Source organism: Cyprinodon tularosa, unplaced genomic scaffold (assembly GCF_016077235.1).
Source record: "Cyprinodon tularosa strain WSP-4 unplaced genomic scaffold, ASM1607723v1 ctg800, whole genome shotgun sequence".
In the NCBI taxonomy this organism is placed as follows: Eukaryota; Metazoa; Chordata; class Actinopteri; order Cyprinodontiformes; family Cyprinodontidae; genus Cyprinodon; species Cyprinodon tularosa.
In genome coordinates, this window is record NW_024039564.1 from 23666 (window position 1) to 40689 (window position 17024).

The following is a 17024-nucleotide window of genomic DNA, read 5'->3' on the forward strand; positions in this document are numbered from 1 at the left end:
TTTGTAACCATAATTATGGAATAATTCTGACTGAAGGTCAGTAAATTAGTCCGATTCTTAACGTGGATCTGTTTTCTTTTAAAGCAAAGTCCAAAAATGTGTAATAATGTTTAGTTAGGGGAATGAGGAAGGCTTTTCCAGAAGCTTAACGACTTAGACTTGCTGATAACTGCCACCTGCTTCTAATTAAGTAAACTCTGGTTTACGTGATGGTAACACACATAAACACAGGTAAGCTCAGAAAGATAGAGAGTATGTATGTCCTTGCAGTGCGTTTGCACCTCTTGGACACCAATGGACGCTCCCAATAAAAGGAAAAGCATATTTCCCCACCCTGACGGTTGAACTGTGTGACCCGTTCAGAATTTGTGTCACTGCGCTTTCGGAGCAGAACTCGTGCAGCCGCTGAAAAATGTCTCTGTGTATTAAGAAATGCAGAGCGAATGTTACACACGTGTTTGGCCGACGTTCCCTCTGGCATCCCTGCTTTATAATAACACTCGGTCAATGGGTTCATCAACAGCTCCGTTGTTGTGTTAGCTTTAGCAGGACGAGCAGACAGGAAGTTGGGATAAATATCATAGTGGATGAATATCACAACTCAACTAAGAGATGCAGGAGAGTAAAACTGGAAAAATGGCTGAAAAAAACAACGACTCAGGCAGGGCTTTGAGATAAATGTCCCTAACTTTTGTAGATTTCATCAAATTATAACCTCTAACTGCAGCGGGACTCATTCTGCTTCTGGCCTCAGAGGTTTGGAGGAAAACATGAATTAACAAACGGCATCAAGGAAGAAAGTGGGGGGTGAGGAAAGACGTTGAGGAGAACGTTAACGTAGGGTAAGGCCTGGTTATTTGGCCGACAAATGCATCCCTCTTTTTGCCCGTTTTAAAGGATGAGTCCGCTGTATCCTCTGTAGCCTTGGGTATCCCTTAATTCATTGAGACTCCAAGCTAGCCAGCAGCTCAGATGAAAAAGGGAAATGGCACCGAACAGTGGTGAATATTGGAAGTGCAGTTTAATATAATACAAGTAGGTGAATATTTTTGTCTGAAATGATGAAAATAGTTGTTTTGAATGGTTACCCAGGAAGATAATGTTTGGTTTATTAAAATGTTTTATCTGTCCCTGTGTAAATGGGTTTAAGCTCAGATTCCAATATATCTGCAGTGTAGGGAACCACAAATCTGATATATGAGACAGCGGTACTGGTGCTGAAGCCCAGCGAAAATGTTATAAACACTCAGAACAGTAGTGAGAAGTTCGGCATCCATTTTTTGCCTACTTTGTCTGTCAACTGCCATGGTTGCTAGGTAACAGAGCATATGGGTGGTGAAAAGCCCAAGAAGGCGGGACCTGTTTGAATCCAAAGCCAAAACGCTTCCGGTCTCCTTATTTTCACTGACCTTGAGCAACCAGGTAGACCCAGTCCTTGGAGGATGAAGCCTCTGAAATCTAACACAGCCCCTATGTATAGTATCTGAAGATCACTAACTGTTTTTCTTTTGCCAAGGTTAAAGGAAGTAGCTGGGGGAGCAAATATGGTGTAACACCAGGGAGTGGAGGAATCCAATAAGCAGCTGAAAGAGGGGGATGAAGATAAGATGTCAAACACTCAAAGCTCCACTGTTTAAAAATACATTTTGGTGTTAGGACGCCTTAGTTTTATATTTGTGTCGCAGTAATAATTTGTAGGTATTCTAAGTTTTCTGCCTCCCCTTGTTTGTAGGCGAGCCTATGTGTATAAATTCCGCTGTGTTTGTTTGTAAGGTCAGTTTGTTATCATTGGTTAGATTCATATTAGCTGATTTCTTATTTTGGGCCCATTTTTTTTTTGCAGACTTTTAAGTATTTTGATGAGTTTTTTTTGTTAGTACCTTGGCAAAAATAAACTGAATATATTTGTTCTACACCTGTGTCCTTTGCCTGCCTGCTTGGTCCCTGACAGTTTGCATTTCATAAATAAACTTGAATTTTCATTTAAAGAAATAATAAAAGGAAAGTTATACAATTTGTTGATTATTAAGATCAGATAAAAGTAACTGCAGAGTTGCTTTGCCTTGTGACTAGGAACTTGTAATAACTTGTGTAATAACCCAGTTACTAACTTAGTTACTGTTTTGGTGAAGTAACTAGTATCTTTAACTATTTACTGTACGTTTTAAGTGACATCCCAAGAATAAAAGGTATTGAACTTTTCTTTTTGGGGTTTAAAGAATTTAATAAAATATGGACTTGGGTAGAGATTTACTGAAGTTTTAACCAGCAGGCAAATACTTTAGTATTTTGATGTTTAGTAATGATGACAGAATAAAGTAACCATGAGGAAAGAATGATTCCCTTCATTTGAAAGCAATCCAATGACGTCACCCTGTCCTCATAAACATTGAGGAAAAGTCTGAGCTAATTTGTAAAATCAATAAAAAGGTAATCTGTTGGCAGGAATTAAGGAAGGACTTTTTGAAGGTGTGATCACATTATTCTGTAATAAAATGTAATTTTTTAATTCACCATTTATAGCAACTTAAAAACAGAATAAATGGAAAAACCTTGTCCCTTTTTGATTGATTTCCTCCTGCAATATGCAAAAAGCTGCACTGCATGTTTTTTAACAACAGACACATATGAGCCTGGTTCTGGTTCTGCTGGAGGTGACTTCCAGTTTAAAAGTGAGTTTCGTGGGCAAAACAATTAATATTTTAACTGTGATTAATCAATTATTGATGCAGATGACTTGGTCAATTATAGACCTATATCCAATCTTCCTTTCTTATCCAAAATTCTTGAGAAAGTAGTTGCCAAACAAGTTTGCGATCACTTCCACCATAATGAACTTTTTGAAGAGTTTCAGTCTGGCTTTAGAGCTCATCATAGCACTGAAACAGCTCTGGTGAAAGTCACTAATGATATTCTCATGGCCTCAGATAATGGACTTGTATCTGTGCTCGTCCTGTTGGATCTTAGTGCTGCATTTGATCCAGTTGATCATAATATTCTTTTAGAAAGACTTGAATATTTTGTTGGAATTAAAGGAACAGCACTAGACTGGTTTAAATCTTATCTATCTGATCGAATTCAGTTTGTTCATGTTAATGATAGATCTTCAACACGCTCAAAGGTTACCTGTGGAGTACCACAGGGATCAGTGCTAGGACCAATTCTCTTTACTTTATACATGCTCCCAATTGGTAGAATTATTAGACAGCATGGGATAAATTTAGGGCTGCAACTAACGATTATTTTAAAAATCGATGAATCGGACGATTATTTTTTCGATTAATCGATGAATCGGACAAAAAATATTTTTTATATTAACCTCTTTATTCCAAAATAAACATTATAGACAGAACAAACAAGCACACAAGTACAGGTTGCTCATTAACTGTACTGGTGCAATATGAAAAATAAATGTTTGTGTTAAAACTACGCAAACTTACATGAGAAATGTAGCTGTACATCCACAAAATATAGGGTACTTTGTTTCATAAAGCGCAAAAAAAGACATTTTTGTTTTTAAAGCCCCTAAGGGGTTCAAACAATAGGCCCCCCCATTTCAACAAATGAGTTTTTTTAGACTAGAAGAGTTCTGCCTTTTAAGACAGGAAAGTATAGCAGTTAAAGTTGCTACTTGAGAAAATACTGAACCATAGAGATAAAAATAGCCCTGTGATTCAAATTATAAATTGTATTTGGAATAAAAATGAGAGAACTAGGGGTGCTAAAAAACACATCCTCCAAAGACAGATATTTACATGGGAATGTGGCAAATATAATTAATTGACATATTACTGATCTTGCTGGATTTTATTCTGCTTTACTTCCATAAATTGCAGGATCATCTTTACTTTATCTTTGCCAGAAGATTTAAACTTTAAAAGTCTTGCCCTCATAATTTGCAAGTTAATTTATTTATAAAGTAAATATAAACGCTGCTTAAGCTAATTCAAATGAAATTAAAAGTAAAATAAGTAGCCAACCTTATCACTGTCTGTAACCTACTAACACGGTAAGGAAAGCATCAGATGAGCTACCTGAGAAACTAACGTTACGTTTCCACACTTTAAAACCAAACAAACATGGTGGTTCCGTGCCATGTTAATTTCTTTTGAAAAAAGTTGCATGTTATCACTTTTTTCGCTTTACAAAGCGCAGGCTATTTTAATTATTGTGATCAATTTGCGCCGTCAATCCCGGTGCATGCGCGCTTCATTTGCAGTCTGGACGCTGAGGCTCTGACTGAGAGGGACTCCTGCGGGAAAACGCGGTTGGGGTGGGGGAGGCGCCCCACGGCAGAGTAGGAACGATACATGCTTTCACGTAAGAGTCTCCAAAAGCCGCCAGTGACACCGAAAAAAGTCGCCAGATTTGTCGCTAGTCGCTTTTTTGAAAAATAGTCGCTGGAGAGGTCTGAAAAGTCGCGGAGTTGGCAACACTGCACCTGCGGCGCTGACTCGCTCTGCCGTATTTTTTTTTCTTCCTCTTTCAGTCAAGAGGCAGTGATGACGGCGCGGCAGATGACGCAATAATCGCGCGACACAACTAATCGATGATGAAATTCGTTGCCAATGCTTTTAAAAGTCGATTTTTATCGATTTTATCGATTCGTTGTTGAAGCCCTAGATTAATTTCCACTGTTATGCTGATGATACCCAGCTATATCTGGCTATAAATCCAGATGAAGCTAACCCATTACATAGATTACAGGCATGTCTGAAGACATAAAAACCTGGATGACTCTCAACGTTCTCCTTCTGAATGCAGACAAAACAGAAGTTATAGTCTTTGGACCAGAGTCTCTGAAAAAGAAACTGATTAGCCAGTCACTTCATTTGGATGGGATTAAACTGATTTCAGATAATAAAGTAAAAAATCTTGGTGTTATTTTTGATCAGGACCTGTCATTTAAATCCCACATCAAAGAGGTTTCTAGAATTTCCTTCTTTCATCTGAGGAACATTGCAAAAATTAGAAATCTCCTGTCCAGGGGTGATGCTGAGAAACTAGTCCATGCATTTGTTACTTCAACGCTGGACTATTGTAATTCTTTACTATCAGGAAGTCCACAAACTGTAGTTAAAAGCCTTCAGCTGATCCAAAATGCTGCAGCCAGAGTTCTGATGAAAATGAAAAAGAGAGATCATATCTCGCCTATCCTGGCTTCTCTTCATTGGCTTCCTGTTAAATCAAGAATAGAATTTAAAATCCTCCCTCTCACATATAAAGCCTTAAATGGCCAAGCTCCATCTGATATCAGAGATCTGATTGTTCCTTATGTTCCTAACAGAGCACTTCGCTCTCAATCTGCAGGTTTACTAGTGGTTCCTAGAATTTCTAAAAGTAGAATGGGAGGCAGATCTTTTAGTTCTCAGGCTCCTCTCCTGTGGAACCAACTACCAGTTTTAGTCCGTGAGGCAGACACCCTGTCTACTTTTAAGGCTAGGCTTAAAACTTTCATTTTTGATAAAGCTTATAGTTAGGGTGGCTCATGTTATCCTGAGCTATCTCTATAGTTATGCTGCTATAGGCTTAGACTGCTGGAGGACATAGGGACCCCTTTTTCATCATTCTGCTTCATTCTATCTCTATTCTCCCACTCTGCAGAATCTGTTAGTTCAATCTCTAACGTTCTGCTCTCTCTGCTTTTTCTCATAGTAGCTTCATCTGGTCTGTTCCTGTTTGGCTGTGACTCCATCCTGGAGAGAAATATCAGCTGTGCTGCTGCCATCAACACCTTTGTTTCTAGATGTTGGAGCTGGGCCTGTTTTCCAGTGTAGTCCTGTTTCTCTGACTGTGACTAACTGGATGTGCTCTCTTCATCCTCTGATATGGGAGCTGGCTCGGAGCTCGTCTGCCTGGCTGTGTGTTTCCTGGACGGGGCCGCCTGTGGAGCTGGTTGACAGTTGCCTTTTGTATCTATGCTTCTTTTTCTATGTCTGCTTCTGTCTCCTTGAACCCCAGTGGGCCTCAGCAGATGGCCGCTCACAGTGAGCCTGGTTCTGCTGGAGGTTTCTTCCTGTTCAAAGGGAGTTTTTCCTCTCCACTGTCGCTACAGGCATGCTTAGTGTGAGGGATTGCTGAAGAGTCAATGAGTCGATGCAATCAACTGGTTTTCCTTAAATAGAAAACTTTTAATCAGTTTGACTGGATGATCTGGTTGAACTGGAAAGTGCCTTGAGATGACATGTTGATAATTGGCGCTATAGAAATAAATTGAACTGAACTGAAATAATCATCAACAAATTAAGTAATCGACTAATAATGCATAAAACATGCCTTTATCTGAAATAGTGACCCCCTTAGAGCAGCAATTATACCAAAATTGTTTTAAATAAAATATGCAACAAATTTGCATTTAAGATAAAAAAAATCTTTTTTGTCTGTTAATCTGGTGTATTCAGAACTCCTCAAGTGGAAATTTTTAGTTTCACAATTTTTAGTTTCACTTCATAAAAAGTCTCCTTTAAGGAATCTTTTGCTGTCCGATTATTAATTGAAAAAAAAAAATCAACAGATTAATTGATTTGCAAAATAATTATAAGTTGCAGCCCTAGAGTTTTCCTCTCCACTGTCGCTACATGCATGCTGGATGCGAGGAATTCCTGAAGAGTCAACCACACAATTCCAGTGAATATCTACGGTCTCTACCTGCTCATCGCAGAGGATCGAATTAAGATGACATTTTGTGAATTACTGATACATAAATACATTAAATTGAAATAAACAGGCCTGGTAGAGGCCTGTCCAAAATCATCCCTAAGCAGCCGCCGTCCTGCAGGTGTTATGTTTTCCTGTTTCACTACAGCTGATTTCCATTGGAAGCTGATTACCAGGCTTTTGCTGATATGTAATCATCAGACTCAGCTGTGCTGAATCAGGGAAACCTGTAAAAGCTGCAGCGGCCCTCAAGGGCCCAACTCTGGACATGCCTGGGCGGCTCAGACCTCACCTCACAATCCAGGTTTTATCATTTCATTAAGAATCCTAGTAATGTTATCTGTAGCTAAAATGTTTACCTAAAGATACATCAGTTAGCACCTCGCATTAACGCCGTTATCACCTTATTGGAGCTGCAACTAAGGATTATTTTGTAAATCGATTAATCTGTCGATTATTTTTTAGATTAATCAATTCATATTCTGACAGCAAAAGGTTGCTAAAAGAAGATTTTTTTTTTACAGAATAAAACCAAGTAGAACTAAAACTTTTCCACTTGTGGATTTCTGGATAGATATTGACAGATGAAAGAGTTTTTATCTTATAAATAAAATACTAGTTTTTCCAGTCTTGGTACAATTACTGTCACCTAAAGGCCTGATTTAGTGTGTCTATATTCTAGTTGACAATTATTTAAATAATTGATTAATAAGAATAATTGTTTCAGTCCTAAAACTCATCTACACCAAGACTTCTACCCGGCAACCGCAGGTCGATAAATCTCACAGCAAGCACGCTGGTAATCAGATATGTCAGCCTGAATGTGGAAATTAAAATCCTCATGTGTTGTTTTGAGCATTTCTCATGAAAAGTAGCAAAATGCTCGCAGGATTGTTTTCTTTTTGACCAGAGAACGGCGCTCAGCTGTTGACAGGCCTGACAAAAGCAGCAAACATCAAGACATCAGCTCATAAACTCCAATAATTGTTTTCAGCTCTCCAGCCTGTCTTTTTTAGTCGGTGCCCAGTAGTCATGTTATCAGCTATACATACAAATGCTGGGTTAGCTTTCTCAGTGCTAAACAAACCAAAACAAACAATTTGCAGGACTGAAATCCCCCAGCTGTCTAAAACAGTTTCTGGGTAAAAACGTTGAATTCCTCAAACCAAGTCAGCCTAGTTAGCGGTGAAGCAAGTATGCTGGGAAATGTGTGCCTCCTCTACCATCTTACCGAGCTCATGAGCAGTGGTGAAAGCAGAGGGTAAACCATCATCCTCAATCACAGAACAACTTCTCCTTGGGTCACACATGGTGCCGACGTCAGCCATCCCCAGAGTATCGCAGGTCGTGGCTCCGCAGAGATCCTGGCGACACAAAGACAAAGACGTTACCTCTGAAAAAGCAGAAGTTTATGTTAAATGTTCATAACTTCACTCAGTTTGCATCATTCTACAAACCACAGATGGACCAGATAGTTTCAGACACCAGAATTACATTTGTCCGACAGCAGAGGTTAGGACACTTTCTTTTACCTTTAAAGGAAAAATCTGATCACATTCAGAATTCAAACTTCTTTAAATATGAAATTATTCCATCCTGTTCAATAAATGATCAGTGTAATCAGAGTAATTTTCATGTGAATGTGCTTTACTGGAGGCATCCATGTTTGTCAAAGAACACTACTGCCACCTACTGGTTAGTGACGTCACGGTGCGGTATCGGCTGTTGATCAAGTCCCAGTGCTGTATCTGGTGTTTGTCACAACGCGCTATTATCCAAGTCATCTTGAAAACATTCTTCTTCCAAATGTTGGCTACATATTACGGGTTTTTTCTCTGGCCAGAAGTTCGATGGCAAATCCTCCCTCTTCAAGTTGGCGATCCAACGACCAACCCGTCCGTGGAGGATCAGGAATCAGAAAGGTGGAATAACTCTTTTTTTTTCACTTTTCCCCGATGTATTCCAGCATCCAGCTGCCATGCACGTGGGCATTGTCAGTTTCACTATAGCTCTGGTGAATTTCAATGGTGAAGTCCTCTGGAAATCTTCAATAATTGTTGCTGATTGCAGATGTGTCTAGTAGTTCCCATTGATTTAGTCTGGCCGCTCCCAGACTCAGCGATCATGATCAAAATTTTAATTTTTCAACTGATTAACGCTAAATTCCTTAAATCACCGCAAACGTATTAGCTTCAGGTATAAATAATGATCCATTGGTTATTCCTTGCTGAACAGACTTCTCCTTTAACTAACATCACCTCACTGGTCCAAAGGGCCCAGAAGCGCCTGAACTCCCCCCATCCTCCCCACCTTCTCCAGAAGCACCATAGAGAGCGTTCTGAGCAGCTGTCTCACTGTGTGGTGTGGAGGCTGCAGCGCCTCAGACTGGAAGAAGGTGAGAACAGCAGAGAGGATCATGGGGGCTCCTCTTCCCTCCATTAAAGACATTTCATCCCAGCGCTGCGTGTCCCGAGCCTGTGACATCATCAATGACCCCTCACCCCCCCACCATGGACTGTTCTCCCTGCTGCCCTCTGGGAAGAGGCTTCACAGCATTCAATGCAGGACCAGCAGGTTCCAGAACAGTTTCTTCCCCACCGCCATTAGACTGATTAACTGTTGAGAAAACTCTAAATAACGTCACAGACTCTGCATTGCACTGATAACACCAAACCTAAATACTGCATATTTGCACCATATATATCAATGCGCTGAACTCCCATATCAATGCATTTTTTGCACCATGTTTTTTTTTTTCCCACACATTTGATCACTGCTGCACTTTATGGAATAAAAATGTTCATTTACTGTCTGAAAAGCTGTATTAAACGAAATGTCATTTTGTATACACTCTGTGTATATAAAATTACAATAAAAGTCTAAATTCAATAAAATCGCAGTATTGGTTGAAAATAATCTCAATTTTGATTCTTGGTGAAATCGTTCATCCCTAACAGTTACCGTGGAGACTCTGGGTTCCTTCCTTGATTAATGTTCAGGTTGCCCACCTGGTGAATTTAGGTGGACGGCCATGTCTCTGGTTGCCTCGTGAGACCATCCTGATCTCGCGAGCTTTCAAGGTTTCACTCGCAGATCAGTCTGCAGACTCTCCGTTAAAGAAAATTTGGAGCCGTTCACCAAACGAACGTCCAATCAGCGTTGGCTTTGAGGCGGGTTGAGGTGCTACGCAACGAGAAGCGCGACAGTTCAGTCTAAAGAACATGGTGGCTTCAGCCGATGAAACTAGCGTTAGCGTGGCTATCGAGCAAGTTTTATGGGAATTACAGAGTATTTCTTCACTGAAAGAAGAGCAAAACACTGCTCTGGAGGCTTTTCTCAGAGGAAAAGATGTTTTTGTTCTTCTCCCGACTGGTTTCGCCAAGAGTTTGATCTATCGATTGTCTCCTCTTCGTCGTCGCTCTGTTAGTACGTCATATGCTTCGTTGATCTGATTGGTTTATTTGGCCCGTCTATCACCAACATAGGCCAATCAGCTAACCAGTATTTTCGCCCCTTCCCAAAATTACTTCAACGGAAGGTTTCCAGATGGATATGCGGAGCAAATCCATCTGGCGGAGTCAGGTTAAGTCTCTGGTTTCCATGTTGAGGAAGAACATAGGAGGAGTTTGGAAGCGAGCTAGATGATAAATTGAACAGAGGTGTTGAAAGCTTGGAACATGGCCTTACCCTACGTTAACGTTCTCCTCAACGTCTTTCCTCACCCCCCACCTTCTGCCTTGATGCCGTTTGTTAATTCATGTTTTCCTCCAAACCTCTGAGGCCAGAAGCAGAATGAGTCCCGCTGCAGTTAAAGGTTATAATTTGATGAAATCTCCAAAAGTTCAGGGATAATATAGTTTTGGACATTTATCTCAAAGCCCTGCCTGAGTCGTTCTTTTTTTCAGCCATTTTTCCAGTTTTACTCTCCTGCATCTCTTAGTTGAGTTGTGATATTCATCCACTATGATATTTATCCTAACTTCCTGTCTGCTCGTCCTGCTAAAGCTAACACAACAACGGAGCTGTTGATGAACCCATTGACCGAGTGTTATTATAAAGCAGGGATGCCAGAGGGAACGTCGGCCAAACACGTGTGTAACATTCGCTCTGCATTTCTTAATACACAGAGACATTTTTCAGCGGCTGCACGAGTTCTGCTCCGAAAGCGCAGTGACACAAATTCTGAACGGGTCACACAGTTCAACCGTCAGGGTGGGGAAATATGCTTTTCCTTTTATCGGGAGCGTCCATTGGTGTCCAAAAGGTGCTAAACGCACTGCAAGGACATACATACTCTCTATCTTTCTGAGCTTACCTGTGTTTATGTGTGTTACCATCACGTAAACCAGAGTTTACTTAATTAGAAGCAGGTGGCAGTTATCAGCAAGTCTAAGTCGTTAAGCTTCTGGAAAAGCCTTCCTCATTCCCCTAACTAAACATTATTACACATTTTTGGACTTTGCTTTAAAAGAAAACAGATCCATGTTAAGTGTAGGAGACATTTGTAATTTCCTATGTCTAACGTCACCAGGGGGCGTATTTCATTTTGAGTTCTGATTGTTTGATAGGGGATGGGGTTATTTAAGGTCAGCCATGATTCTGTTCAGGTGATGTTAATGAGAGGAGGCAACAGCTTTATACTGTGTTTGGTTTAGATCAATGACGAATTCATGTAAAGGCAATTAGTTAAACTATGGACATTGTTATGTTAATTCATGACTTTATTATAATCTTAATTGAGCGCACATAAAACCAACGCCTACAGGTACAGCAACCGAGAGCCTAAAATATAGGATTTTAGCCGCTACCTTTAGAATCAGACCAATTAACCGACCTTCAGTCAGAATTATTCCATAATTATGTTACTAAAAACTTGTTTGACAACCTGCTAACAGACATTTGAGAAAACATGATATAAGCAGAGGTTTCTGGTCTGCCGTCAGGGTGGGAAATATGCTTTTCCTTTTATTGGGAGCGTCTATTGGTGTCCAAGAGGTGCAAATGCACTGCAAGTACATAAATACTGTCATGTAAGCCAGAGTTTACTTAATTAGAAGCAGGTAGAAGTTATAAACAAGAACAAAACACGTGCGGGGGTGGGGTGGGGGTAATGGAGAGGTTCACAGTGGGGGAAGCTCAGTCAGCCGGAGCTCACAGCAGCGGTCGCCACAGAGGCGCTGACAGCTGAGACCTTGATAAATGTCTTAGCGAAGGTAATGATCCTACAACAGCGGAAGCAGCGTTTGTTTTCTGATTCTTAGATGTCAGCAGTGGCTCCCGCACCCACAGAGAGCCACACATGGAAAAACAGGCTTCATAAAGAAAGACGAGTCATTCGCTGCTTATGACGCCGAGACAAAGATTCAAGCTGGAGGACTCCATCCAGCCTCATTTCTCATCTGATCCAGTCCTGCTTAGGGGTGTGGGAAATAATCGTTTTGGCGATATATCGTGATATTTGGCTGCCCAATATAATATCGATCTTTCACTTTTTAGTATTGATTTAAAAATAAAAATGGTTACATAAAACATTGATGGGAAAATGGGCTACCTCTGCACCACCACTCTGGCAGAAAGCGCTGTGGAGCCCTTTAACTGTGCGTGCAGCACCAAATCTGTATTGGAGGCAGTCACAGTGGAAGTAACCCCCAAACAACATGGATAATAATACCTAATCAATATTTTCTGATGAAAATATACAGCACTTGCTGTTTTATCTCATCATTTGATTTCTATAGCTGGGGAAAATATGGCAATATATAGTGATACTGCAATATCTTGATAATATCGTATCGTGACCAAAGTATCGCGACATGTATCGAATCGCAACACTCATGCCAATACTCACCTCTAGTCCTGCTACAGGCCTATCAGCCCTGCACCACGCCTTCGCTGTGGCCAATCATCTTCTGGAAGTCTGCTTTTAAATGAGCAATGAGGAATAATGACAACTATGCTTTAAAATTTAAAACAAGACACAAATAATTATCATAATTATTTATATTTCTGTGATAGACTGAGTACACCCCCCTGATTCGACTCCACAGGATGGGATCAGAAATGCTCAGTAGCGGTATTATAGTTCTGGTATAGTTGGATCAGAGCACAAGTTTCCAATCTTGGCCCCTTGGGATCCGCTGTCCTGCAAGCTTTAGGCAAATCCTTGCTGCTACACACCTGACTAAAAGTGACCAACAGGTTTCTGCAGCATTTAAACCAGATAGGCTGCAGCAAAGACAATATTTATTATAGTGATGGTATCGTTGTCCAAATGCAGCTGTCCTTCCATCTATTAATATGTCTGTTAAACCTTTCTTTATTCCACTCAAAAGTATGAAAAGATATATAAACCCTAAAGGAAATCAGCAAGGAATAATCAATCGATCATTATTTATACCTAAAACTAAAACGTTCACAGTGATTTAATGAATTTAGCATTAAAATCATTGAGTCTGGGAGCGGCCATTTTTGCCCAAGTCTAGTAGCCCCTCCCTCCTGCCATCTTCCAGCAGTGACGTCACGGTGCGGTAAGCCTAGCGCCATTCTCCCCGCTTTACAAGCTAAATCAATGGGAACTACTAGACACATCTACAATCAACAACAATTATTGAAGATTTCCAGAGGACTTCACCATTGAAATTCACCAGAGCTATAGTGAAACTGACAATGCCCACGTGCATGGCAGCTGGATGCTGGAATACATCGGGTAAAAGTGGAAAAAAAAGAGTTATTCCACCTTTCTGATTCCTGATCCTCCACGGACGGGTTGGTCGTTGGATCGCCAACTTGTAGAGGGAGGATTTGCCATCGAACTTCTGGCCAGAGAAAAAACCCGTAATATGTAGCCAACATTTGGAAGAAGAATGTTTTCAAGATGACTTGGATAATAGCGCGTTGTGACAAACACCAGATACAGCACTGGGACTTGATCAACAGCCGATACCGCACCGTGACGTCACTAACCAGTAGGTGGCAGTGGTGTTCTTTGACAAACATGGATGCCTCCAGTAAAGCACATTCACATGAAAATTACTCTGAATTAAAAACACTGATCATTTATTGAACAGGATGGAATCATTTCACATTTAAAGAACTTTCAGAAGTTTGAATTCTGAATATGAGCGACTTTTCCTTTAATAATAAAATAGGTTTTTACTTCTAAACTAATATTAATTGAGGCTTAAAAAATATCTTTGTTGTTGTTTACTGTATATTACCTATGTAACTTTGTGTTTCTTGGCCAATAAGGGTTATATAAAAACAAATTAAGTGCATCTGACTGTTGCATCACAGCAAAAAGTTACTGAGGATGAATCCTGGCTGCTTGCATGTTTTCTCTTCCTACTCCAGCTTCCTCAGAAAACAACTATGATTATAGCTTAGGTTGGGTTAGGATGACCCTGCGGTTGATCTCTGGTCCTGAAAAGATGCAGGAGGTATAAGAACAGACTAATTTATTCTAACACAGGTATCATTTCGTAATCAAGATTGTGGATTACTATTTTTATCTTACAGAAAACTTTTTTGAGGGCTGCTCAGTGGAGCAGTGGGTAGCACTGCTGCCTTGCAGTAAGAAGGTTTTGAGTTCAATTCCTGGCCTGGTGTTTTTCTGCATGGAGTCTGCATGTTCTCCCTGAGCATGCGTGGGTTCTCTGTGGGTACTCCAGCTTCCTCCCAAAGTCCAAAAACATGACTGTTAGGTTAATTGGCTTCTCTAAATCCTCCTCAGGTGTGCATGAAAGCCTGTTTGTCTCTGTGTTGCCCTGCGATGAACTGGCGACCTGTTCAGGATGGACCCCGCCTCTCACCTGTAGACAGCTGGAGACCCCACCCCCTTTGCACCAGCACCCCTTGCCACCCCGCTTGAGATAAACGTGATGGAAAATCATGTGGAGTTTAACACATTTTGAGTTGAGAAAATCCCCCGATCAGTGTGTTAAATCTGTGTAGTTTAATTTTCACTTATTTATAAGGTCAGTTTATTTCTGCAGTGCAAGTGCATTAAACCCAAGTCAACTACTGTGTAGTCTTCCCTTAGCTCTACTGTGCAGATATTTTTATATCTAATGGAAACATATTTACGGAGCCCCTCTGATGACATGGACAAAAAAAAAATGTTTAATTGTAGCCACGTAGTAGTATTTCGTGCGCACGAAATACTACTTCGTGGCCACACAATAAGTTTAACGTGCGCACAATACTAACTAATAATATCAATAAATCCGCCCCTGTTTTCAGGCTTATGTTAACTGTAATGACTTATCTTGGACAGGCTGCTATGTAAACGGGCCTTTAGTCCTTCGTTTAGCTATGCTGCGGTTGTTTACACTACGCCTAAAATGGCATCTTAGCAACAAATGTCACGTGACTGGCGGAGACCGACTGGGTAAGTAAATCGAGCGCGCCTTAGACCTTAGAGAAGGCGCGCTCGATTTGCTTACCCAGTTGTCCAGGAATGATATTAATATTATTAATAAGTATTTCGTGCGCACGTTATACTTATTGCGTGGCCACGAAACACTACTTCGTGGCCACAATAAAAATTTTTTTTTGACCATGTCATCAGAGGGGCTCCGTACATATTGCAGGACATTACAACTTTTTTCTTTTTTTATGCTTTTTTGGTACTATATACACTCTTTTTTGCTTTAACTCTTTTTACTCTATATAAGCTACTGGAACCAGAATTTTGCCAAGGAATAAATAAAGTTGAGTCCAAGTATAAGTCTGATCATGTTTGAACGTGGACAAGGCTGGTAAAATGACCAATATGTTTTGTCTGCACATTTGTGAACATATAGGAGAGAAAATATACATATAGAGGAGAGGAGAATAGGAGAGAGAGTTTCTGAAGCAAAGCTGAACAAGATCTAAACTAACAGCTGGGAGGAAATCCATGGGAGCCAAGTGTGAATAGAAACATTTAACAAGAGGAAGGCCAAAAAAAAGGAAAATAGTGGAGTGTTAAATGTGACACCTGAATGGTTGGTTAAAACTGGGCCCACCTGTCTGGTACCTACCTGTTTGGTGAACAGGATGGCAGTGTCCCAGTACTCCGGGTGCTTATCACTGACTTTATTTAACTTCTTCTGCCAGGAGCAGAAGTTGCGCAGCGTCAGAGCAGCATTGCTGGAAATCTTTGGTCCCTTGTCAGCTTCATTTATCACCATGAAGCCAACCACCACAATGTTTATGGAGTTCAGTATGCTGGGGTGCTTGTACAGCCTGGCAGCTACTGACATCAGGGTCAGAAGGTAATGCTTGAGGTCATCCCCGTGGAATGCAGCCATGGACTGATCTGCCACTACAAGCACCTCCACAAACCTGGGGATAGAGGCGAACCTCTTGGACCTCCCCAGGGATTTAAGGACGCCTTCTGTCAACCAATCAGCGTCCAGCTCACTCAGGCGTTTGTATTTGTCCAGAGAAACGCTGAAGTTGGTTTCCGGGGTGACTCCACACCTGCTGGTGAGGTTGTTCCCTAAATGCACCGCGACCCCCCTGCGGCTGATCATGTGAGATGTTTCCAAAAAGTTTCCATAACCAGACGCAGCTGCAGGGCTTGTGGTGATGAAATACTCCATGCCTTTATAGGAGAAGCCCCCCCGCAGACCCCGGCACAGGCTGACTGCTGCAAAGGAGTCCGGGTCTGCGTTTACATCACCGGAGTAGAAGCATCTCCTGAGGTCAGCTGAAGCGTTGGATGCTGCAGATCCGCTGCCTGCTGCGAGGAAACTAGAATCCGGCCTGAGGCGCAGGAAAAACTCCTGTCTGAATGCATTCAGCCTGAACACAACACGCTGCCCACGCATCTGCTGGTCAAGGCGGACAGGTGTGCAGAAATCCACCTCCATGCACGATGATAATGTCAAATAAAGTAGAAATTGAGTGAAGAGCGGTAAAAGCGCAGCCCCGGCCATTTCTGCGGCGCGTCTGCGCGGGATGGCACCGCGCTCCAAGTCGCGCGTCCTGACTAAACTTCTACAAACGCGCTTCTGTCCAGCTTCTCGCCCATCTTCCACTGGCTCCACTCTACACACGATCCTCTCCAGCTGCTGAGCTTTATAGCTGCGCTCAAAACCAGCGGTTGGTGTCAAGTGAACCCTGAGTGCGTGCGCAGCAGAGAGCTGCTCCAAGTCATTCTGCGGCTGATTTCACTCCAAATCTCCGTGCATGTAGCATATGAGTCAGCAGCGGGGGGCACACCCTCTCCTGTATCAGAACAAAACGAATAAACCACCAAATATTAAAGAAAAACAAACCTGTAGTTTTTTTCTCCCACAGTAATATTTACTGAATATATAAAAGATGTCCTGCTTTTTATTAAACTCAAGAAACTTCCATAAATGAACACGATTAAAGCCCTT

The 17024-nt window shown here is 41.3% G+C and overlaps 1 protein-coding gene across 1 annotated transcript in view; it reads right to left on the minus strand.

Annotated features, from left to right (window-relative positions):
* LOC119774222 (A disintegrin and metalloproteinase with thrombospondin motifs 15-like) overlaps positions 1 to 16808 on the minus strand; it is a 33754-nt gene extending 16946 nt beyond the window's left edge. Inside the window, exons 1-2 of the mRNA XM_038271629.1 lie at positions 15678 to 16808; positions 7889 to 8021 (exon numbers count right to left, since the gene is read on the minus strand). Coding sequence (XP_038127557.1) covers positions 7889 to 8021; positions 15678 to 16577 — 1033 coding nt within the window. The 5' untranslated portion in view covers positions 16578 to 16808. The remainder of the gene's footprint in view (positions 1 to 7888; positions 8022 to 15677) is intronic.
* Positions 16809 to 17024: the final 216 nt, after the last annotated feature.